The following is a 25,363-nucleotide window of genomic DNA, read 5'->3' as shown; positions in this document are numbered from 1 at the left end:
ATGCTGGCTAAAATAGCAAGTGTCATAGACTTATGAAAATAATTTTTCTAGAATACTTATTTTATACTACTTTCTCACTTAAAGACCTATACGGTCTTCTTTTTCTCATATTAGATAAGAATGCCTTTTCCTATTTGTAAAGCACTGTGTCACTTGACCCTCCTTTAGTAATTAAATCAGTTTCTTTCTCTAGTCATTGAGTAGACACTGTGATTTACTCAAGCCATTTCCCTAATCAAATCCCTGCACACACCCAGAGCAATTTCCTTTTTTCCTCTAGAGGAGGACAGGCTATCCCTCTTCATGCTTCCTCAATGTAAATTTTGTATTTCTTTTTTAAAAAATTACCTCCACAAAATGGTCTAAAAGTAATTTAATCCTACAGTGAGCTTCTGTATAATCTTGGATTGCCAAAACTGGAAAAGACTTTCCTGCCATTCAATCTAACCTCCCATCCAGTTGAGGACCCTCTCATAGCATCCTTGGAAGGTCTAGTCTTCCCTCAAACCTGTAGTTGGACCACTACTCTGTGATGCGATATGATTGTAAAGATGAAAGAACAAGGGGCTTTCCCTCATGAAACTTGTACTCTAATTGAGGGCATAGACTAGCACGCCAATTACAAAGCAGAAAAAGTAAAGGGGCAGAAGAAATAAAAGGACAGAAAAATTTATAAGGCAGGATGGTGATGTTGGAAGAAGCTGGCCAAATTTTAGCAATAGGGGTGGTTTAAAGAAAAGGTAATGCTTCCTCTGTGCACTGAGTGATGACCAGTTCACCCAGCAGATATGTCAGAGAAGATATTCTCAAGCAGAGGCAACATGGGTTGGTCTTTCTTTTTCTGAATTTTTCTATTTTATGTTCATCTAATCATGATCATGCCAACCCTCTCTTGGAAATCAACTTTTGTTTAACAAACATCTTGAGATCTTCTAAGCAGAAGTTACTATTTTTAACTTCTACATGCCTTACATTGCTTAGTAGTATCAGGCACAAAATCAGAGCTAGTTTGTGACAATATAAAAGATACTATATATCCATTGTAAGTTAAGATACATATTTTGAGTTTTTAATGGAGTAATAGTGATTATGGTTTGGACCTGTTTGTCCAGCATTTTCAATTCTAGCCGTTTGACTGTGGAATGATGCACAACTAATTGGGATCTGCGGGAATAGTCTCTGTGGTCCTGGACTTTCAGCTTGATTGTTTAAAAAAATACATTAACCACCTACATACTAGTCTACATACTTGCTCATTGGATTACTAGAATAACCCCTTTATCATATTCTAGACATGTTATAATCACTCAGGGCTTAATAAATCACCAGAAAAGAACTCCTTCACTATTAGTAATGCTTATTAAGACCTTTAGGCTCTTGAAAGAGATCTGCTTTTATGCTGTAACTCCACTCATTACATTCTCACTCAAAATATTCAGCTTCTGATGTGACAAGGTAAAATAGAATGGAGTATTTGGAGATAGTTTCTTGCAGAAGAAAAGAGGTATGTAGTATTTTTCTTTGTTAACAGATGTAGCAGATAAAATAGCAAATTATGCTCTAGTTAGCTACTTTCTCTCCTTTTAATAGAACCTTTGATTTTTAGCTAGGCATGTGGTTACCCAAAGTAAATATTCAGTTTCCCACAGTATCTTACAGCTTGTTATAGCAATGTGACTAAATTCGTGGCAATGGATTGGGAAGGAAGGATCTAAGAAGTTGCCGGGTTGAAGTTTTTAAGATGAGAAATACACTACCTGCTTTCACTACCCTCCCACTGACTGCAATGTAGCTATCACAGCTGACTGTCGTTGACCGTGGAGAGGAGGGCAACATACTTGTGGCTAAAGGAACAAGAAGATAGAAGGAATCTATAGCTGGACTGCTTGTGCTTGGAGTTGTTATGTCAAAGAAGAATGCATTGTCCTGTTTAAGCTATGATTCTTTTAGGTCTCTAATTCATCTGCTAATTACTACAATGAAGGATAAAAAAAACCTCATGAGAGTCACACGATGTCAGCTGAGTGAGATGACAAGATAAGAAACATTGTTTAAAAGTATTTAATGACTTTTTTCTCAAATCAGTACAAAAATTTAAATACAAAAATGATTTATCATTATCTCAAATCTATAATGGAAACTCAAACAAGTAACCAGTATGTTCATCATTCATTGTAGTCTGTAAAATATTTGAGGACAGTCACCTATTACAGACGTTCTTTCCCCTGTAGATGTCATATCGCATTATAACTCTTTAAATAACAATTTTGATAATTTGGTCCATTTTACATGGAAAAGTTATAGTTTATTTTGAATTAAATATGGATTACACTACTATTCCTAGACTTTAGAACATGTGGATGTTTCATCTGCTTTTATACGATGTGTTAGTACAATGTGCATCTCTCAAAAGGGAAACAGGTACACATATAATTATTTAAAACTCTTTTTAAATTAAATGGAGTATCATGTAGCTCTGAGATTAGCACCATTGTAGAATACACAGTATCTGGCATAGATTTTGCTCCTCCTCCATCTAAAAGTTAGAAGCATATATATATAGGCAATTGAGCAACAACCAATAAATAAGTTGGAAGATATTTTGAAAAGTGAAACTTGATTTTAATTAAAAAGGTAATTTCTCTTTTGTTGGAAATTAATAGTCCATACATGTACAGATAAATACAGTTTTATGAATCACTTGGCCTTAAATGCTTCCGAGTCATTTCATGCAACTATTTAGCAGGAGAGATCCATGTTACGTCTGTAGTCATCAGACCAAAACCAGAAACCTCAAATCAAATCAAAGGATACCCTGGCCACATAAATACTGCCTGCTTTGAAAATGAAGGTTGAATAGGAGATCTTTTTGATGGGAAAACTGTGTTATATAATCATCAGTGAATAGGAAATCTTGCAGTAATGACCAAGAATTTTTGTGGTAGTAAAAATGAGGTTGTTTTTGTTTTTGTTTTTTGGTACTGCTGGTGTTTAACCCAGGGTCTTGTGCATGCTAAGTAAGAGCTCTACCACTGCTTCTGATTTGACATAGACACATTTCCATGTATTTTAACATAGTATTTATTTGTAGATTTTTACATCTATATCTATATCCTTATTCATCAGTTTTTTTAATAAAAATGTAAAATATTTACTACCATAGCCCCATTGTATTTTCTCAAGAGGCTTATCGTGTCTGTGGTAGGTAACAGTGGACTTGTATTTTGAGCAATGCTATTTAGTATGTGCCTGAGTGAAAAATCCAGAAAATATTTATTTTTTTCGGTCAAAACTTTTTTAGTTGTTGATTTGTGCTGAGTACGGGGTGACATACAAGACACAGGGTATTCTAACCCTTTTATACTTCAGCTGTCTCTTCCAAAAGTTGTTGCTGAAAAAACAAAACAAACCAAAGCATATTTTCCTACAATTCTAGTACCATCACCTGAAACATGATAAATATTTTTAAGTGTCAAATTTCATAATTCTTTCTTAAGTGCAAATTTATTTTCCTATGAATTCTGATTTTTCTCCCAAATAAAAAAATAAAAATAAAAAATAAAAAATGGTTTGGACATTGGGAACTGACTTTAGAAGGTCAGTTTGCAGTCCTACTAATGAAGGAAATTTCAATTCAGAGCTACTAAAAAATATTGATATCTGCATGATTAACACCTCATTCTGGTCATTCATGTGTAGAGACAAAGGAAATTTTAATGCTTTTAAACACAGTATCTGCTATTCAGAACAAATATTCCACAAAAGTAGCAAATTATGCTGTAGAGGAAGGGTTACTTGGTTTTTCTTGTAACTTCCTGATATTTATATGGATAGGATCATGGTAGAAAGAAATTACATAGAAGGAGAAAAAGAAAAAGAAGCACGGGGTGGAGGTGGGGGGAAGAAACCCTTGACGAATGAATTAACCAGTACTCATGTCTTCCAGCTGATTTGTTAGCTCCTTGTGAGCTTAGGCCATACTCTCACGTGTCAGTGCTCTCTGCACGGAGTGGGTGCTGAGTACATATATGTTGGTTGACTGGTTCATCAGTTCTTTCAGAGAGCCCCTGACACAGTTTTGACTCTTACTGATAAAAGACAGCCTCTAACAGAAGAGAAATATCCTTTGGACTAAACACTACCAATTTTTCCATGGTCCCCAATCTCCTACTGAGACAGTAACATTACAAATACCCTGCCCCTGCCACACATACTTCCCATGGCAAAACATCTGCACCGATGGAGAGAAAATTATACAAGTAAAAACAGTATGTCATTGTTGACATTTCTTTAAGGCAAATTTATAAATACTTTAAAAGAAACAATATGAGTGGGTGATTTTCATTAGCTATGATCTTTCATACTGACATATTTTGACTGATCTGAATAAGAAGATTATCATGGAAGCACATAACATACAACAGCTAACATGATTCCAGTGGGTACAACATAAGTGTCAGTACTTGATATATAAATCTGTCTCATCATTTTCAATTACAAGCTGCTGTGCCGAGTATTAAACATGCATCTTAGTTTTTATTTGTACAAGATGATCCAAATTTTCACTTAAATATAACTTTCCAACTATATAAATGTTTTGAAGCAATTGTGTTTTTTCATTTGTATTTTTGATGTCTTGTTTTTTCTTCTATTAAATCTCTTTCTTTTCATTTTTTACATGGGATACAATAAATATCCTGAAAAGGAGGAATGGACATACTGCCCAGCATACAGTCCCGCGGCCTGTTCTGAGGGCATCTGGAGAAACACCCTGTCTCCGGGCCTGAGCAGCAGCACGGCACTCCCAGATGCCTGGTCCAGAAAGCCCTTTTTGTATTCATCATATGTGTACATCATAGGCTCATTGTTCTTGAAGAGAGCAACCCACACGTTGCCGCCCTTGCAGTGAACATGATAAGCAAAGTAGTAGACGCCAGGGACCTCACAGGTGAAGATGCCCGTCTGTGGATTGTAGTTCTGTCTGCCGTTATAGAGCAGCTTGTCAAACTTCACTGGGGCCCCCACCGGCGGGAAGGGTGCTGTCAGCTCTGCAGTAAATGCAGGCATCTCGTAGGCTGGCCCTCCATTCTTGCCTTTTTTAGCTCCATAGGCATGGGGGGGTTTCACACCATCAATTCCTACCCCCATATCTGGCAGATATTCACCCTGGGGAGGTGGTGTAGGAGGCATCATAGCTGGGGGACCAGGTGGTCCTGGAGGTCCTGGGGGCCCTGGAAGGCCAGGCTGGCCTTGAGGACCAAGGGCACCGGGCTTCCCTGGGGGCCCATGAAGCCCTGCAACTCCAGGCTTTCCAATACCAGGGAATCCAGGGGGTCCTGGGAGCCCTGGTTCCCCTTTCGGGCCTGGAATTCCAGGTGGCCCAATGGGGCCACTAGGGCCTACTATTCCCGGGATACCTGGAGGTCCCTGGAGACCCTGATCTCCTGGGATACCTGGTTCTCCCTTGGGTCCAAGCAGCCCTGGAACACCAGGGAGCCCTGGCAATCCTTTGAGGCCAATTTCTCCCTTAGGCCCTATGGGACCTGGCAAACCTCTCATGCCTGGAGGCCCTACTTCACCAAGGAAACCTGGCTTTCCTGGGAATCCTTGAAGCCCTGGCTCACCCTTAGGTCCTGGTGGACCTTGAGGTCCTACAATCCCACCTTCTCCTTTGGGCCCAGGAAAACCAATAGCACCTGGAGGGCCCATAGGGCCAGGGATTCCAGGCAGACCTGGCTCTCCTGGTGGACCCCCTATTCCAGGGGCACCTACTGGCCCTTTCTCCCCTCTGGGTCCAAGAGCCCCAGGAATACCTGCCATACCCCTGTCACCTTTGGGCCCTGGAAAACCTGGTTTCCCAACTCCTGGAAGGCCTGGGGGTCCTGGCACCCCTGGCAATCCTTGCTCCCCTTTGCCACCTGGAAATCCTGGCTGACCAGGGATTCCATCCTGTCCTGGTTTTCCAAGTCCAGGCATCCCAGGGGGTCCTTGAACACCTGGCACCCCTATAGGTCCTTGTGGGCCAGGTTCCCCTGGAGGCCCTGGCTTCCCTAGGGGTCCTTGGGGCCCAGGGAAGCCCGTGACTCCTGGTTTTCCCACTCCTGGTAGTCCAACAGGGCCAGGAGGGCCATGCATTCCTGGAGGGCCCTTCAGACCTGGCAAGCCTGGCATCCCAAAGCCCTTCTCTCCTTTAGGTCCCTGGAGGCCTGGAGGTCCTGGTGGTCCTTTGGGTCCTCGATCACCCTTTGCACCTGGCTGTCCTGGTAATCCTGGTCCACCAGGCTTCCCAATGCCAGGAAGTCCATGAGGCCCTGGAGGTCCTTGTGGTCCTGGAATCCCCATAGGCCCAATTTCCCCTTTGGGTCCAATTTCACCTTTTGCCCCGGGCATTCCCATGGCTCCAGGCTTCCCTGGCATTCCAGGCATACCTGGCTTTCCAACTCCTGGATAGCCTTGTGGCCCTGGTTTTCCTTTGATTCCTGGTATCCCATGACCTGGTAAACCAGGGGGTCCAGGTGGGCCTCTTGGGCCAGGTTCTCCACGGGGACCTTGTTCTCCTCGTAAACTGGCTAATGGTATTTCTATAGGAAAGGAGAGGGGGAGGCGGACGGAGAGCGAGAGAGAGGGAGAGAAAGAGAGAGAGAGGGATTGATTTTGAATATTCATTCATAAACAATGAAATCATTATTTAATTCTGACACATTTGCCTTTTACTGAAGAAAAAGACTAGAGATAATACATTCATCTTCTAGGACTCTGTGATGTTGGTACTTAAAGGAAAACAAAGCTCCTAATTTCTTTGATGTACTTGAGATATTATTTTAAGAAATAGTATGTGTGCTGTGTATATTATCATTAGTTAAAAAATGCTAAAACATAAGAAACATTTTTCCCAGTACAAAATGTGGAAATACTATGGTATGTTCTTGATAGAGAATTTGTAAAGTTCAAAAATGTGTAAGAAAAAATTTAAGTTGCCTTAGAGATACATCCTTGACAAAATATGATGAATGTTTGCATTTTCAAAGAATTTATTACAGTAAGACACATTTCCATTAATCCTCCTCAGAATGCTCTGCCTCTGCTTTGAATATATTTCTATTATTCTTGTGACTTCTTAAAGTGGTTTTGAAGTCTCTCTTGTGAGCATCTTTATGAAGTATGATTAAAAACACAATGAATGCTGTTGCTGAAAGCTATCTAAAAGAAACATAATGTGTCTCATCTAACTTACTCATTGGATCTGGTCTAGATCTTTCCCAAGTCAAAATAACCATGAAATGTAAATGTTTTGAATTTATTTAGAACACCTGCTTCAGACACTGAAACAGCTATGACTGTGTGGCTAGCCATTCATGAGACAGAACTTCCAGAGCTGCTTCAGAAAGTGCCCAAAAAGGGATGTCCTCAAAGAAAGTAGGAATATTTGCTTTTGACGGGAATTAATGATAATGTGTCTTTTGCTGCAATATATTTTAAAAATTGAAATACCGTATTTTGGGATCATACCACATATTGTGTTTTCAACTCATTTTTAGGTGTTTGTGTGTGTGTGTGTGTGTGTGTGTGTGCATGTGCACACATATGTGCATGTGTGTGTCTGTAATTTAAACAATGGTAGTGTCATTCTTTGCTTTTATTTTTTCTATTAGTTTTCTGCTTAAGTTAGATTTTTCATGACCTTATGTTTTTGGTTTTTATTTAAAAAATGTATTATAAATATAGTTGTATATATATTTGTGGATTATAAGTTGTTACTATAACTTATGAATACAATATGGAATAATAAAATGAAGATAATTAACATACCAATTATGGCAAATATTTGTGGTAACAACATTTGAAATTTGCCCTCAACAGCTTTGAAATATATAATACACTATTACTAACTCTACTTACCACATTGTGCAATATCTCTAAAAGAAAATCCCCACACCAAAACGTTTACTCCTCCAGTGTAACTGAAGCTTTATATCCTTTGACTATAACCTCTCAGTCTCTTGTAGCTGCTAATCTGCTTTCATTCTGAGTTTGATTGCTTAGACTACACATATAATGGGAGAAAACGTGGTATTCGTCTTTATGTACTAGGCTTATTTTTTAATGTAAGAATTTAGGGCTAAATAACATTTTCTTATGTCCTAAAATACACTGTGATGTGGTTTATGATAGTCATTCCTATGTAGACTCCAAAAAGAAGGGAAGTATTACTTTGTATGTGGTTCAATAATATCTTTCCACATCTGTCCTTGACAGTCAATAGATTTGTTTAATTTCTCTAATATACTGTGGGATTCCCCAAGCCTCAAATATTAATTCTTTATAGCTTATTTATAATGTGTAAAATTTTTTTAACATGTGAGGCAGGTAAGCTATTTTAAGATGACAAGCAGTATGGATAAAAAAGAGAACTTAGTTTAGGAGGAGGAAGCTCTGTTTATCTTTTTGGCCTTGGCATGAGATCTTGACTGGGTCTCTTAAGCCATCAGCATCTCTGCTTGTCTGTCTGTATAGCAAGAATACTAAAGACACACTACTAGATCAGAAAATATATATAAATGGTATTATGTATTCTTGAATTGTTACTGAACTACAAAGCACATGTTATATTATGGTGTGTCTTGTAGATAAACACATCTCTGGATCTCTGTACTACTCGTGATAATGGGTTACATGAAGAAATGAAATATGAAGTCCTAAAGTCTTATGTTAACCAATAGTAGCAGCTTAATCCTGACAACTGTATTCTTTGCCAAATTCCTATCAGGGAACAAAACAGAATTGTAGAGCTTGTACTTTCAGATAGTACCCAAGTAGGCAAAAGCTAAGCAGACCATCCAAAAAAGGAAAGAAAAAAAATGCCAAGGTAATCTCTTACGTGGCATACCACCTCTTAAAGACAGTAAAGTTGAGAATACACCTGTTATGCTTATTGTAGTATGGTTAAGGTATGTTACCTATAAACAGTGAATTGTTTAGTTACTATATTAAGGGAATATCTGGGAAAGGACTACATCTTATTCCTCTGGAATTCTGAAGTCTAGCACAATACCTGAAGCATACTTTGTTGTGACTGAGAATTTGTTGAATGGGAATTGTAGCAACTCAGCTCCTATGATGCTTTACTGTTTGCTCAGCACTATTAACCTTAGTGTCCTTGATTCAACAGTAATACTGTAAACATGCCAAAAAAAAAAAAAAGGCTCACGAGAGGTCAAATGAACAGATCTCTCTCATTTCTGGGATCCAGGCATCTAGATCTTTAAGTGGCAAATCCAGTAGTTCTTTTTTGGGGAGTGGGTGGGGTTACTGGAAATTTAACTCAAGACTTTGCACTTGCCAGGTTGGCTCTGTGCTGCTGAACTCTATCTCTGGCCCCACCAGTAGCTTGATAGAGGTGGAACTTCCTAACACTGTGGAATTTAAGATGAGCTCCACTTCCGCAAAGATGATTGCTACTCTGATTTAGCTATTTTTCCTATAAATGCTATGGTTTTCAAACCTGTAGATAAACCAACTGAATTTATAAGAAAAATTTTTATAAAACTTATAAGAATATTTCAATGATAAGTATTTTGTAGATGTTAAGTAACTAGGCTTAAAAAATAATGGGCAAGATTTTCAGATGTCAGCTCCAGATGCAGTCTGTGCTGTTTTGTTTTTTTCTGTCCATTTTTGATTGACATGTATAGCTTAATAAGAGCAGTATTTAAAAACATTTGGACTTACCTAACACCTAATTTGTGAAGTTATTTTCGTAACTTTTTCTTTATGTTAATGTTTTCCTAAATTCAAGACTGATTTGTCATTGCATTTTTCTTCTTTTTCTCTTTTCACGGCTTTATTTCCTAGCAAATGGCCCACAGTGTGATACAAAAGTAGATTTTCACTAGATTGCTACTAAATTTTGAATAAATAAATAATAAAACAATAAACTACTTGTGATTAAATGTTTAGATTTGTTCTATGCTATACAAAATATAAAGTTAGAATATCTCTGTTTTTCTTTTATCTTTCTCTTTCATTCTTTCTGGTGCTGAGGATTGACCATGTATTTTTCTCTAAGATTAGAACATTGCAAGGATAGAGTTTAAAGTAAGCATTTGATAATCATCAATAACAAATTCTAAAAAACAATTTTCTAAAATGAGCTTTTCCTTCCATTTCCATAATTCGGGAGGCTGGAAAACTATTTTATAACAATATTGTATGTATGATATTACCTTTGCCTTTCTTGGGTACTGTTTCCTTGCCCATCCTTGGCACTGGTTGAACCTCTTTCATATATTGGGGTAAGTGTGGATACTCTTTGCCATATTGCATGTGAGGCAGTTCTTTGCCCATGGCAAGGCCATCTTTGCCCAGAGGCATATGAGGTACTTGCTGGCCCAGAGGCTGGTATTGTGGAATTTGCGGTGGCATCTGAGGAGGAATCTGAGGTGGCAGCGGCTTGATCCCATAGTAGGCACCAGCCTGAATAAACCTGATGGAACTCAGGGAAATGGTGAGTAGCACTCCAAGCAGCTGCAGAGGACCAGGTGGTACAGCCATCACCTGTGGAGGAAGGAATGCGCCAAAACCGTGAGAACCTGTAGGCCAAGGCACTGGTGTTACCTTAGAGACAGTAGGGAGGTGAAGGAGATAATAGTCTTTATCACTGGAACTTTATCAGTGGAAGGTAAATGAAATAAAGATCTACCTTTTCATAGAACAGAAAAGAGAAAACCAACAAAAATTAAACAACTGAAAGAGCTACCTGTCAAATGAAGGTAATTGGTGGCAAAACAGGCTATGGCAGAGACTGGTAGTTGTCTCCAAGATTCAGTTTTGCCTATCTTCCATAGTACTGGAAGACCTAATTTTCAACTGGGAATTGGACAGCCTAGAGTGGAGACATTTAATTAGGTGGTTATGTAACGAAGTCTTGGTGAACTGATGTAGTTGTGGATGCAACTTCCAAGAAGGAGCATAATGGGGGAAAGGGCATGTTCTTTCCCTTCATCCATCTTGTTGCTTAGAATAGTGATATATTGCTGGGAAACGGAAATTGGACCATGAAGTAAAAGCTATGTGTAGACAGTAGAGTGGCAAGCTAGGAGAAACCTCAGACCTTGTTTAATATGGAGGCCCTGGTCTGTAATAATCCTTAAATTTGCAACTTGTTCACTTAGAAAGGAAATTTTTGTCTTTTTCTGTTTGTTTGATTGGGTTTTGTTTTTTGAGACAGGATCATGCTGTGCAGTTCAGGCTGGGCTTGGCTTACTGTGTAGCCTAGGCTGGCTTCACATTCAAGGCAGCTCTCTTGCCTCAGCCTCCCAAGTGCTGGGATTACAGGTGTGTGTACCACACCCAGCAGTTTTGTCTTCTTTAGTCCACTTTTATTTTGGGTGTTTCACATTTGCAAAAAGCCAAATCCCAGCAAACAGTGCCATAGTGTTTGTTACTAAGTATCAAAATTCTCTTCTGAATAGATATAATCAAATACTTATAGGCTTTATGCCAGGGTTAGAGATTTTTCATCTGCCCATTGTGTTTTGCATGCTTTGATGTCATAAGTGAATACAAAGTAACATTTTAAATTAACACTAAAAAACCCACAGAAGTCTGTCTGACTTGAAGAGAAGGCACTCCATATAATAGTCCCAAAATGTCATTTTAAAATCACTATCATAATTACGCACATTTCTCTATTTACATACCATGAAGTAATTAGTTTAGAATTTGGATAATTGGACTCTGAGCCTGTTAAGTTTATATTTGGACTATTTTTTAAATAAAAGCTATTTACAATACAAATTTATCATATAAGGTAGTGCGAATTTCACAAAAATAAACTTGAATAACAGGCTTCTCAGATTAGCAGTTCAAAGAATAAATAAATATAAATTAAGTTTATCTGTTTATAATAGCCAGCTGGAGACCTCTGAGAGCAGTGGTGGCAAACTTGTGGTCTGCCAGCAGCAGCAGGCTGTTTGTCTCCTTCAAAATTCTAAAAGGTTCACCATCTCTGGGAGACCAAATAGCTCCGGGAAATGCAGATCAGGCAAATGCACAGCAGAGGGCACCTGTGGCACACATCGAAGTTCCCAGTTCTCTACCCTCTGCCCTGCTTCCACCCGTCACCCAGGCTGGCCCTGTGCTCTCTGTACTTTCACATCTTATTAAGAGATTTAATGAAAGTCAGCATCGTAGTGGAGTGCATGTATCACACACCTGCGGTGGAGGTGGTATAAAGAGAAGAGACAAGTTTCTCACAATCTTTAACGTATTTTCTAGAACACTTTGAAAACACTTCTACTCATAAGTTATTTAATTTCCATTTTCATGGGAATTTGTTTTCTTTACTTCTGCTTTCATTCTGGATCATAGTTTTCTGCTTCTTAGAAAATGTACATTGAGTTTGTGACATTGTATTGAAGGTTAATGCCAAGAGTGTGAATAGGCTACCGAAGGATTCTTAATAAAAAAAATCTAAGAAAATATTTAATGTGAATCCCTACCACATTCTATTTTTTCTAAGTATACTAAGTAATCATTTTTTTTCTCCTTCAGGGAAGAAATGAAGAAATATTTGTCAGCAAAAATGACTTATAAAAGTTTTTCTATTTTATAAATCAGAACAGTCTCATGAACTATTTATTTCAAGAGTATTTTGAATAATATATGTAGTAGTAAAGTGGAAGCAATAGAAAGTCGTTACATTATTTTCTGTCTCTCTAAGAATGATTGTTATACACCATTAGGAAAAAACAACGGAATTAATACTGATTTATTAACTGTTTTTTTTTTTTGTCTTTTTCATTTTTATCAGTACTGGGGATCGAACTCATGACCGCCTGCTTGCAAGGCAGGTGCTTATGCCGCTGAGCTATATCCCCAGCCCCAATACTGATTTATTAATAGTCAAATTTATTTTATGTGGAAAAAGAACATCTTCCATAAGTACTCAATTTTTTAAAAATTCTTACCAGAAAAAAACACTAGGCCCACCCATGAATTACAAAGATGAGGATAATATCATCAGTGAACTTACCTTCAAGGCATTTATTCCATTTCAGTAGAGGAGGCAGATGTGTACATTATTAATGATTAGCAAAAAACATTCAGAAGAATCTAAATCTCTCTCTTACTGTGTCCTTTAAAATTCCTCTTCTTTAAAGTATCATTTTGTTATTGTTTCTGTATATTTTCCAAAAGTTAGTCTATGCATATACAATATTGCATGTATCTTTAAAATACAAGTTAGCTGATATTGTATGTTTACATTTGATCTCATCCCAAAGTCTGACAAGGATATTATATATCTTTCTTATTTTCACTCTAAGATCAGTAGTTAGAATTACTTATTGTCAGACTGTATATATCTAAACAAATTCTTGCTAAAATAGGATTTAAATGCTGTCCTTTAAATCCTGTTCTGCTCTAACATTCAGTGTCTCTAAGGTAATCCTTGGAGGTAATCCCTGGAGATTAAAGTGTTAATCCTTACAGAAATATGTGGTAGTACTTGATAATGCATAAACTTGGACTTAACAGTGTCATTCCTTTGAGAATGAAAGAATTCAATTAGTGACCCCAAAACTTGTGAAAACTGTAGTAATAAGCTGGCATGCTTGGCCCTTCAGTGTAGTGGATGTATTGGATTATACTTAATATATTTAAATCTGGACAATCTAGTGAAATACTGGAAAACTGGAAAGAGGCAAAATGCTTGGAAGATCCTCTGAATACCAAAGACTCAGTGGGATCCTGCTTTCCTACCATTATTTCCTCTCAGAGGCTTGGCCACTTCCTTCTCCAAAACCACCTCCTAAGGTCTGCCATCTGCCATTTTTTTCTGGCTCTTTATTTAAATAAACTTTGTTCAGTTTTAACTTGAATGTTTATGTGGGGTCCCTGGTTAGAATTTACTGCTTGATTTATCCCAACTAATTTCCCTCGTGCCCCTGAGGATAGTTTTGGTGGTCAAAGTGGTATAGTGGTTCTCTCAAATCACTCAGAACATCAGATTTGTATAACATTATACAAACACCTGGCGGGGAACAAAGAACCTTAGGATTCTTGCTGGGAGGAAATGGTGGTAGTGGGTTTTCTTACCACTCTTCTTTTGCTGGGGAAGTGGAACATAATATTGTGAGTTCTTGATTTCTGTTTCTTTGATAACTAGTGTGTGTGTGTGTGTGTGTGTGTGAACATAATGATAAGCATATCAAATATGTTGACACTGGATCTTTGCTAGCCAGGCTGGCTTTGTAACGAGTGTCATGTCATATGGAAAGCACATTATAGCAGTGAAAAGACTTGTATTGGACTTTTAGCTCTGCTATAACCTTGGCAAGTCCCTTATATCACTGAGCCTCAGTTCCTTCACCTACAAAATAGAATGATAATCTCTGTTTAGCACTGAGAGATACTCAAGGGTACAAACGATAGTATGAATTCTTTGTGAGCTGAACCGTGCTATTCAAATGTAAGTTATTAATGGAGTACAACCAAAAAGACAAATCAAAACCAACTGAAAAGTCAAAGACTTTCAAAAAAGGATATGAGCCAAAGTAAATGTGAAGTTAACTGCAATAAAGATAAACCCAACATGAATAAAACAATAATGGCTATTAAAATGTACAATTAAAAATGGCAAAAAAAAGCTCCAACTGAACCAAGGTCATCATTCATTCTGGCATCAGGATTGCCAATCCTAATTATTTTGACTAGCCCTAAATTGTTCCCTACATTTGGGCAGAGCAGCAGTGAGTTTTACTTTTCTCATGTGACCTGTAATGTATACAGCAGAATAATGTGATATATATTATTTTAGAAGCTCCTAAGCAGTCTATTTGTATATTTATGTTCATGAGATTTTTGGCTTGCTATGCAAAAGAATTTTTAAATATTTAAACCTCAATCCTTGCCCTGAATTCAACTTTCTTTCACACAGAGCTAATGCAATCTTTTTCTCTCTCTTTCTCTGTCTCTGTCTCTTTGTTTGTCTGTCTGTCTGTCTGTCTGTCTGTCTGTCTGTCTGTCTCTTTCTCTCTCTGTTGTGTGGTGAAGACAAACCTCTCCCGAAGGAGGAAAATCAGGCAGAATCTTCCTCTAACATACATCAGAACTGCTTTTTTGGTTTTCCCATGCCCCTCAAAATTCTCTTTTGATTACATTACTCACAAAAATTATTACATTATCTGTAAATACATGTTGAACAGCTATAAATTGTTAAGAATTTTCTGGGTATGAGATACAGTGATCAGTTAGAAAGATGAGGTCTTAACTTGTTGAGCTCACGTTCTAGAATGAGGAGACAGATAATGTTAAATATATTTCATAATTTAAATCTGAGCACTATGAAGAAAACAAAGCAGGGATCTTTGTCAGGCTGCTATAATAAAAGTACCATAGAATGAATATTAGTTTGTCATAACTTCTATAAGGAAGTACTGTATCTCAGACTGGGTGGCTTAAACAACAGAAAGTTATTGCTTACAGTTCTGGAGGCTGGAGAGTCCAGAGTAAGATGCCAGAAGACTGAGTGTGGGGTGAGGGCCCATTTTATCATTAATAGACACTCAACCTCTCTTCCATCTGCACATAGTATGTATGGGAGGGGGGAGGGAACTCTTTTAAAAGGGCAGTTAGCCCTTTCATGAGAGCAATGCCCTTATCACCACACTTCCTAGTAGCATCACATGGAGTGCTAGAATTTCAACATAGGTACATTGGGAGGACCAAAACATTCAGTGTATAGTAACAAAGTGAAGAATTCATGATAACTTGGACTGGATGAAACTGTTTGGAAATTTCAATAAGGGAAGTTAGCTCTGAGGTTCCTTTATTGGGAGGGATTTTTAAAAAGCACTCTCCTAGTTTCAGTCTGTATTAGTTTACTAGGGCTGCCATAACAAAATATCTCAGAATGAGCAGCTTAAGTAACAGAAGTTTGTTTTTCTGCAATTATAGAGGCTTAACTGTCCAAGATGAAGGTATTGACAGGGTTGGATTTTTTTGAGGGCTCTCTCCTTGGTTTGTAGATGGCAGTCTTCCCCCAGTGTATATATGATTTTTCCTCTGCTTTCCTCTCTTCCTCCCCCTTTATCCTTCCTGTGCTAGAGATTGAACTCATGGCCTTGTACATGCTGGGAAGCACTCAACTACTGAGCTGTACTTCCATCCTCGTGTGTCTCTTACTATGTAAGAGTTACATGGTTTACCCTAGTGACCTCATTTTAATTCAATTTATTTTTTAAATACCCCATACCCCAAAACAGTCACATTTTGGAGTACAAAAGATTAAGATTTCAACATATGAATGTGGAGAGTGAAGGATGACAAACTTCAGCTCAACACAGACCTTCCTCTAAAGCAACTTCATTCCTAATGAAGCCTTCCATAACTATTCAGTTTTTCTTTGCTAAAAGTCTAACACAAAGTTGAATGTAATCATAACCAGTCTTCAATATTTTTTCATTGCCTTTCCCCCATTAGACTCAACACGCCTGCAAGTTTTCTGAGGACAATGAAAACTGACACTCGTTTCATTTTCTCAGTGTTTATTAGTAGAACTTCACAATTCAAGCTCTTTAGATTGGTGGGAGCTTTCAAAAATATTTAATTCAGCCACATTCATTTAAAACCAGTTTTAACAGTTGTTAACAGAAGCTTTCATGTTTTCTATTTGAATAATGAGGGAAACATTCATAAGGCAAACCATTATCTTGCCATAAAAATTTGTTGCTTTTTAAAAATCAGTAACTTGTAGTGAAGTCTTATCTTATTTGAATCATATGTGAATCTTTAGTGGTGTGGAGTTAGAAAATTCATCCCTAAATTAGTTATAATGATATGAGTCAAAAGATAATGACATGTCCTTTTATTATCATGCTAAAAACATTTTCAAATAAGCCCACCCTAGGCTGACCGAACTACAGGTATGTAACTTTGTTGCATAATTGAAAATATTATAGATATTACTAACTACATTGATTAACCCTTTTCATGGTTATGGTTTTATTGCCTTTTATAATATTAACCAATTTTGTATCTAAGAGTGTAATCTTAATGTTTTAAAATTTTACTGATTATTAAAACATTAAAGGTTTTAAATATTTTATTCTGAATTAATTGTCATTATTTAAAAATAAAATGTTGATCTCTGTTAACCTACTTTTGAGGTTACTTTTTGTGTTTTTAAAAGTTTGACGATTATGCTTTAACAGGAACATAAAAATAAAACTATAATATATCATGTGTCTGACTTTTTGGAGTAAAAGCAGGAGAAATTGCAGCAGATGTGAAGGTGGCTGTCGGTCATATGATGCTTTTTGGAACTCGTTTCATAGTAGGCCTTCTGTGCTTAGAGGGAGAAGGTATCTAGGTTTTAAAGGAAGAAACAAACAACTCTAAATAATAGAAGGTAATTTGTCTTGGGGAAATGCAGAGGAGATAAAAGTGTGAGAAGCATTTATTGATGCTTATGAAAATTCAGGGAAAAAGAAATTCTTAGCAGAAAACAAAAGAAAAAATATCAGAAGTTTGTTATAAGGTATGTATTATAAAATATCTCCTTTCTGTCCTCTATATTGAAATTTATAAAACTAATACATTGTGGAAATGAGGTATCTTTGGTAGCCAAAAGAACCATTCAACTCTACATTCAGATTCACAGTGGACCAAAACAGTGACTATATATAAGAAAGCAGGAATCATTAAGGAACAGAGTATAGTAATCTCAGATACAGTTTATGGACGTACTATCAAATATGTTTGTAATCTTACTTCATTTTAGGTCTATTTTTGACATTAAATTCTTTAAATTGATCTCTCCTCATCCTGTACTTATGAAGATTGATTATTTTACTAATATTCAAATCTGTATACTTATCCCAGTTACCTTTCAAGTTAGAAATTTAAGATTACTATTTGATTATTTCTAGGAGCCACTATCCAATATATTCATTAACAAGTGTCCTACTTTATTTTACAAAGTATGAATCTGTTTAACTATATTTTTACTTTTCTCCATCTTGTCCTCCAAACATCAAGGTCGTTTTGTTGGTCAAACTGAAGAAATGGTCAATTATATAGGAAAAGAGCCTGGGCTAGATCCAAGGTCTTTTTTCTTTTTGGAATAGTTAATCATGAATTCAGAAAGCCACTTATAAATATCCCAATATGTAGCCCAAATAAATAAGCTTATCAGTTGTGGTCAATGAATCCAATGGAGAGAGTGGGCAAGAATACCCAGTAAACATTTACTAAATTTACTTGCCCATTTATACTCACCAGGACTGACATAAATATAAAACTGAGCTTGAATTTTGTGCTTCACTGATGAATCCTGAACTGTACTATGATTCACAGCAGCCAGCTGTACCACTTGACTGCACTGGCTGTAGGCAGAGCTATGCAACCTATGAGTCTTGAGAAGTCAGCTGACATTTTGACAGGACGGAGACAAGTAAGAACTCATTTTGTCCCCTGCTCTGGAAATGTTTCATACACATAAACACACTTCTCACCCAAAATGAGTGGCCAAATACCACATTCCAAAAGCCCTCCTGAGATGATTTCACAACATTCCCAGTAACCAATTGCAGTATTTCATAGATTTCCTAATATCTAATCTGAATCTCTTCTGCTGAACTTTAAGTTTATTTCATCTTTTTCCATTTTCAAAGATGGGAAACATCTGAAAAGTATTTTAAAAATAGTTCACATATTTGAAGAATGTAATTAACTCCTTTTGTTTTTGTAACTAGAATACTGTTAGCTACTAAATGGCTTATAAGACACTTGGAAGAAGCCTTAGAATTTAGAAAACACTAAAGTGGAATTTTTTTTCTTCCCATAATATGAAGACATCCTTGTTTTCAGAGCACAGGGTATCTAAAATCTAGTTCTTACCTTAATAAGACACATATCCTGACTAGTATTATCTCCTTAATTTACAGAATAAAGACATTGGCTAAATGACTTCAGGTGACTCTCAGTTTTAAAATTTCCTTGTAACTGTGGATGTCTGAAGAACATATATATTTTTTACACTTAAATGAATTTAAATAGTCAATCTTTTGGATGCAAGCAAGTTATCCTACTTCTAGTCATTTTTAAATATTTCAGTCTTCCTTTTTACAGATGTGGATGGAAATAATGAAAGTTTGTGCAGCTTTTCTCTAAATATTCCTCTGATAAGGTAAGTTGCACCTGACCAGAAACTAAAGAAAGACTAAATAACAGCCAAAGTTTAGGTACAAAAAATATGGTGCATGTTTTTTTAAAGAAACAACGTTCAAAAGTTAAATAGAAATGGAACACAGTCATGTTTCAGGAGCTACATTTTTCATTTTAAAAGAAAAGTTGAAAATCTGAATTCTAGAGGCAGCTCTACAATAAAGTAAGTGATAGATTTTCCAAGAGTAAGTTCTTATCATTCCATGTGCCTAGAATCCATAGCAGGTAAATTTTTTCCTAATGTTCCAGGAAGGATCATATATCACTCTATAGTTTTCATGTGAGCATTATGCAAGACACATAGGTATGCATTCAATAATTTAATATTTTAATTTTTAAATTGATAAATTTATATAAGCATCTTCATGTGAGCATCTTTCTTCTTCACACTAGTGCAGTTTGTATAAAGAACACAATATAAAATAAATATTTTTTCCAGGCCTTTTCAAGGAAGAGATGTGTAGGAAAATTTTATCTAACACAAACCATTATATTGTATATAATAAAAATACAACAATCATAATGTGTTGTGCAAAATACGAATTCTCTTGAACATTTCATGACCACACACACTTTTACTTTACCTTGAACTTCTGTTCAGAACTATGGGATTGCAAGTGAATTTAAACCAATGAGAACGCAACAATAACCTTGTCATGCCATTAGAATTTGGTAGTTGTAGTTGAAACAGTTCTTTGTAAATAGCATGTATTGATGGAGTTAGGTACAATGATAAAATTAGAGCCGCTCTCAGGTCATAGAAACTAGATAGTTTAAATCACATTAGGTAAAAAGACAAAAGCAGATAGCTTATTTCTTGAGTAGCCTTCACTTTGGTCAAGAACAGTAAGGAGTATGTCCTGGGGTATCCTTGAGGTGTGTGAAAGAGGGACTAAATGGTTTCCTTAAGGACTCAACTTTTTACTTTTTTCTATTTTCAGTAATTTTGTGTACCTTCTAGTTATTTCATTTCTACATGGCACTTTACCCAAGCTGAGTTTAGATGAAACACAAATAAATTAATGGCATTTTTTACTACTAGATGTTCTAATGAGGGTTTTGAAAACTGAGAAAGCCGAAATCTAAAGTACAATCAACTGAGGTTACAGTCAGCATGATTACTTCCTGGAAACGAGAGAGAGGGCTTTATTAGCATAGACTTTTCCCTCATTGATTTCTGAGAACTGTGACTGAGGGTAGGGAAAAATTTCTTTTTTGTGCCTTATTCTGTGTGGCCCTTTGTATTCCAGTGTATTAAGAAGATTAAACAAACCAATTTCCTTTTCTTTTATTGATCAGGATACTGACAGTAGATTGTTTGTTTTGTATTTGTACAGGGAACTGTGAAATAAAAATTCCCCAACCAAGGAACAAATCGTAGCCTAATCAACCTCTCCATAATACTAACTGATTTATTAATTAAGTTACTATATGGGTGCATATGTGTCTTGTGGGTTTGGATGCAAGGGGTAAAAGGCATGAAACAGCCAACTGTTGACTTTTTCTCCCAACTTCTGGGATGGTTATTTTGGGGGTCCAGTTGTTGACTTTTTATTTAATTATGATTAGGATCCAAGCCCTAGGATTTTTATCACACATGGAAAAATGTTAAATCAGTATCACTTGGGAAATAAAAATAATTAATCAATATTTCTGCAAAATTGGTTCCTCCTAACTTATACACACTTCCCTACATTTGGCAGTCTCTGGTCAGAGCAGCAATCTACTAAAATAACAATATTTAGCTCTGGAATTTCTGAATTATAAAAGAACTAAAAAATTCAACAAATTTCTTGGTCAGTAAAAATGTAGAATTGTTTTTCCTCTGTTGTGTGGGTCAAGAACTGCAGAAATCATTCCACAGGATTGTTCTCAACAATGAATTTAAATTTAAAAATTTCATTCTCATACTGAGGCTAAGGCCAAAACACTAAAGTTTAATAAATTGTGAGCAACACAGAGGGCAGTCTCTAAAATCCACTGCTTTTCAACCGCAGCTCCATCTATATAATTAGCCTACGTGGTAACATCCTGCTCTTTGAACACAGGCACAGCACGGAGTGCAACCAAACCACAGCTATCTTGGTATTAGAAGTTCCATTTATTTAAAGGGTGGAATGTATTTTGAGGGAATGAGATGGATGTGCTGTCTGAGAGGAAAAATAGTAAGGTTTTCACAGTTAATCCACTGAACATTTTTCACAGAAAAAGGAGAGAAAAGAAAGGACAGAGAATTTTGTAAAAAGATCTCTGATTTTGAGGCTATTTAAGTGAAGGAAGTTGGAGCTGTGTAAGGAAATTTTTATGAGCAAAACTCTTTACAAGGCACAAGAATTCACACAAACATGGACTTTCACTGATAAACATGTTTCACAAATGTGATTTCTCAGGACTTTGAATGTGAAGAGGATGATGAGTTGGAGAAGAGAGTGAGAGTGCAATCTCTGTAACCTCTGTGATATTCTTGTATGATTTTAAGAGTCTATTTTTTCAAAGCTGAGACAAAATATCTGACACCCAAAATTAAAGAGGAAAAGGTTTATTTAGCTCACTGTAGAGCGTCCAGTCCATAATTGGCTGGCTTTAAGGCCTGATGGTATGGCAGGCAGACATTGCAGAAGAGAAACAGTTTATAGTGGGCAAAAGCAAAGGAACAAGGGACGACCACAGTTTTTTCCATCCTTTATATTTTATCTAGGCTACTTAAGATGGGGAGAACCCATACCCTTAATCCTAATGCCCTGGATCCTAGCATTGTACCATTAATCAATCCCAGTATCACACACTCTAGGTCCAGCCATCTCTGAAAAACACCCACCTCTGACTGCATGAGATGGGAACATGGGAGATGGGAACATATAGACACAAACCATAACACAGCTTCTTCTAACTAAGCTATAATTCTCTTTTACTAAGATAATTAATTGGATGGGATGGAAGCCCAATGCCTGGAGAAATATGAGGGCATAAGTGAGTGATTGGAGCCAGGTGGCCAGTGTGATGAATGGGAAACATCTGTGCCATTCAGAGAGGAAATTACCAAAAAAGCTCACTTCCTGCCAGTCATGCAAATATGTGCTTTGGGTGGTTCTAGTAATTCAGAGAATCAAAAGTCAGGACACACTGTGAAACTTCTCCTTTTCTTCTCCCTTCCCTCCTTTCTCTGTTCCCCTCCTCCTCCTTATTTTTTCTTTTTTAGTATCATGGGTAGGATCCAAACTTAAGGCTGCTTGAGGATACTTTGATTGTAGGTGGTTTCTAATATCATTCTAAAATTTTTTTGCGGGAGGGATTTCTCCATACCTCATATTGTTTAAATTTTTAAAGTCCTAGCTTTGTTTTTGTCCATTGTATCAGTTGATTACCTTAATCACCAAATTCAGCAATCTGTTAAATTTTTAGATTCTATGTGGGTGGCTAGAGATATATTAAAAATAAAGTGAAACGTGATTGACTCTTAAGAAGTTTACAGCCAACAGTGGAAAGTAAGATACTAATCTAGTATAAGTGCTTTAGTAAAGACAAAACAGACTTGAGTGAGGTTGGTCAGGCACAAGGTCCTCAGAGACAGAATCAAAATTTCTTATTAAGGTAATAAATGGGAATTGTCCATCAGTTGAAGGGTATTCCTTGCCCTTCATCAAAATGATCTAAATTCAGACATTGGTTATGTTAAGCAGTTAAAGAGCACCGGTATGGGGTAATGCCTGAATTATACATCCTGATTTTATCACTTAGTATGTAATCTTAAGCATATTAACCTATTCATGCGTTGATTTCTTTATGTAAACTGGGGATGATGATAACATGGCCTGTCTCAGGAGACTGTTGAAAGTAGTTAGGGAATTAAAGCAAATAAAATGCTTAAGGTAGGGGCTTAGATATAGTACTTTATGTTAGCTATTTATTTAAATGGAAGAAGAAGGTGAAGAAGGAAGAGGATGATGAGGTAGGATAGAGGAGATCTTGAGCATATATTCTCTGATGTGTTGCTTCACTGCAGTTCTATTTTGAAAAATTTGAAAGGTAATGATTTTTGTTTTCACTCTGCTCCAGGCCTGTTATGAATATTAAGCTGACCTATTGCTTCCTTGGCTGACATTCTAAACCAAGACAAGGTAAATGTAATTTCTAATAAGTAAGTAACATACATTTTGGCTGCTTTTCCACCTGCTCACTGTATGCAAAATCTGGTTCAAAGTTTGGCTCTCGCCCCAGATTCACTTTGCAGTGTTCTTTGTGTGGACTGAGAAGAGCTTTAGGTTTGAAATTCAGAGAACAGAAGACATTTTGACTGGCCTTGTGAAAGTGACTGCAGAATTCAGGTTGTATTTTAGTGGTGAAAGAAGTAAAATATGCAAGTAATAATAGCTATAAACTTTTAGATTAGAACTCTAGCTTTCAACTTTTTTAGGAACTTGATTTTTCTGTGCTATTTTGGGGTACTTAAGTAATAGTAATGTTGCTATGGTGAAAACTTATTTATTGTTTGCCACCTTTCAAGACTTGTATCAGAAAAATTGTTTCCCTATTCATAGATCTCTACTTTAAAATCATATTGAGCATTCATTTATTTATTGAATCTCTCTCTAGGTAGTTCAGACTGGCCTTGAGCTCACTATGTAGCCTTGACTGGCCTCAGACTCACACCATTCTCATGCCTCAGCCTCTGGAGTGCTGGAATCACAGGTGTGTGCCATCATACCTGGCCCATATTGAGTTTTTTTTAATCTAAAAAGACAGACTCAATTCAGTTCTTTTATAGTTAGTGCAAAATAGTAACTTCAAATCCAAAATACCAAATAAATCCCAACCATAGTTAGCCATGAACATTAATTTTATGTAAGGGTTAATTTCCCCTAAATTGAAGCACATCTATGCTATTGAAAAGCAAATTCTTAGTCAAAATTCGTAGGAATACCATATGAGGGAAGGACATTATGTAGGAGAACACTCAAATGTCTGGAGGCATAAGATCAGAATTTTATCTTTGAGAATTCTCTTTGCACTTAGTTCATAACTACACAAAGTAGGCTTGATAGCTGCTTGACAAATGACTATAAAAATTGCATAACTTTCATTCCATTATCCTGCCTTTTCTAAATCTTAAAGTAAGATCTTAGGCAAGTGATAGCTGAAAGACACCCTTGAATCAGTGTTACTCTTTTCTCTACCTACTATTTCCATTATCTGTCTCCTAATTTTGTGTCCTGGTGTTTGTTGTCAGCTCATAAGATTGGAAAAGCTCACATAATAGCTATTCTTCCCTAGGAATAAGTGATGAGTATTATTATTTATTCATTTATTTGCCTTTTTCGGTACCAGGGATCGAACTCACGACTGCCTGCTTGCAAGGCAGGCGCTTATGCCGCTGAGCTAAATCCCCAACCCCTATTTTTGATTTTATAAATTGCATAAAAAACTGAAAGACTGGCTGATGGTAAAATAATTTTGATATTGGTGATAATTTTCTTCCATTTGAAGAATGTTTGTAAGATTCTTATAGAATGGCTTGGGCTGAATAACAGTATCATGAAAACATTTCTCTAGGTCCCCAGTTGATGTTCACTTTAAAACTTCAGATATCAAGTGACAATGTCTGAACTTCTCTTCCTCTACCCAAAACTCTGAGATGCTATTTTCTTATTTGTAGAACCAAGAGTGTTGGGCTAAATGACTGCAATATTATCATCCCAGTCTTTTTTGTTATCTTTTAATCATGCCATTGACTGGAAAGAGTCAGATAATAGACGGTGGAGTCAAATATTAACATGAAATTGGATAAATGCTAAAGAAGAAGAGAGATGAACGTTTTATGGTTTCATATTATTGTGAGCTCTCAACAACTCTTTGTAAAGTTCCATGGTTCTTTACCCTGTGATTAACTGCTTTTTGGGACACATCTTTGCCATGAATTTCTGTCTCTCAGCTGTGGAAACAGGCCAAGAATACATTATTGACCACCTGCTCACTTTCTTACACAAGACGATCCTCCAGACTTATTTTCTTTGCTTTCTCCTCCTGCTGGTTTATGGGTTTCCCTTATGTAGCAATAAAACTCTTGGAGAGTCCTCTTAGGGATGAATTAATGCCACTTAAGTAGATTTCCGCTAGCTGCCCTTTGATGGTTCTGTTT

General features: G+C 36.7%; 1 protein-coding gene across 4 annotated transcripts in view; it reads right to left on the bottom strand.

Moving 5' to 3' along the window:
* Positions 1-2,045: 2,045 nt before the first annotated feature.
* Positions 2,046-25,363, bottom strand: part of Col8a1 (collagen type VIII alpha 1 chain) — a 149,490-nt gene continuing 126,172 nt past the window's right edge. For all 4 annotated transcript variants that reach the window (XM_063224820.1, XM_023564857.2, XM_063224819.1 and 1 more), the window contains 2 exons: positions 10,224-10,554; positions 2,046-6,581 (listed from right to left, as the gene is read on the bottom strand). In XM_063224820.1, coding sequence (XP_063080890.1) covers positions 4,675-6,581; positions 10,224-10,551 — 2,235 coding nt within the window. In that variant the 5' untranslated portion in view covers positions 10,552-10,554 and the 3' untranslated portion in view covers positions 2,046-4,674. The remainder of the gene's footprint in view (positions 6,582-10,223; positions 10,555-25,363) is intronic.

The sequence above is a fragment of the Cavia porcellus genome, unplaced genomic scaffold, assembly GCF_034190915.1.
Source record: "Cavia porcellus strain 051 isolate PalLab524CR breed Dunkin Hartley unplaced genomic scaffold, mCavPor4.1 scaffold_15, whole genome shotgun sequence".
In the NCBI taxonomy this organism is placed as follows: Eukaryota; Metazoa; Chordata; class Mammalia; order Rodentia; family Caviidae; genus Cavia; species Cavia porcellus.
The sequence above is the reverse complement of the archived record's forward strand: the minus strand, read 5'-3'. Positions and strand labels throughout refer to the sequence as shown.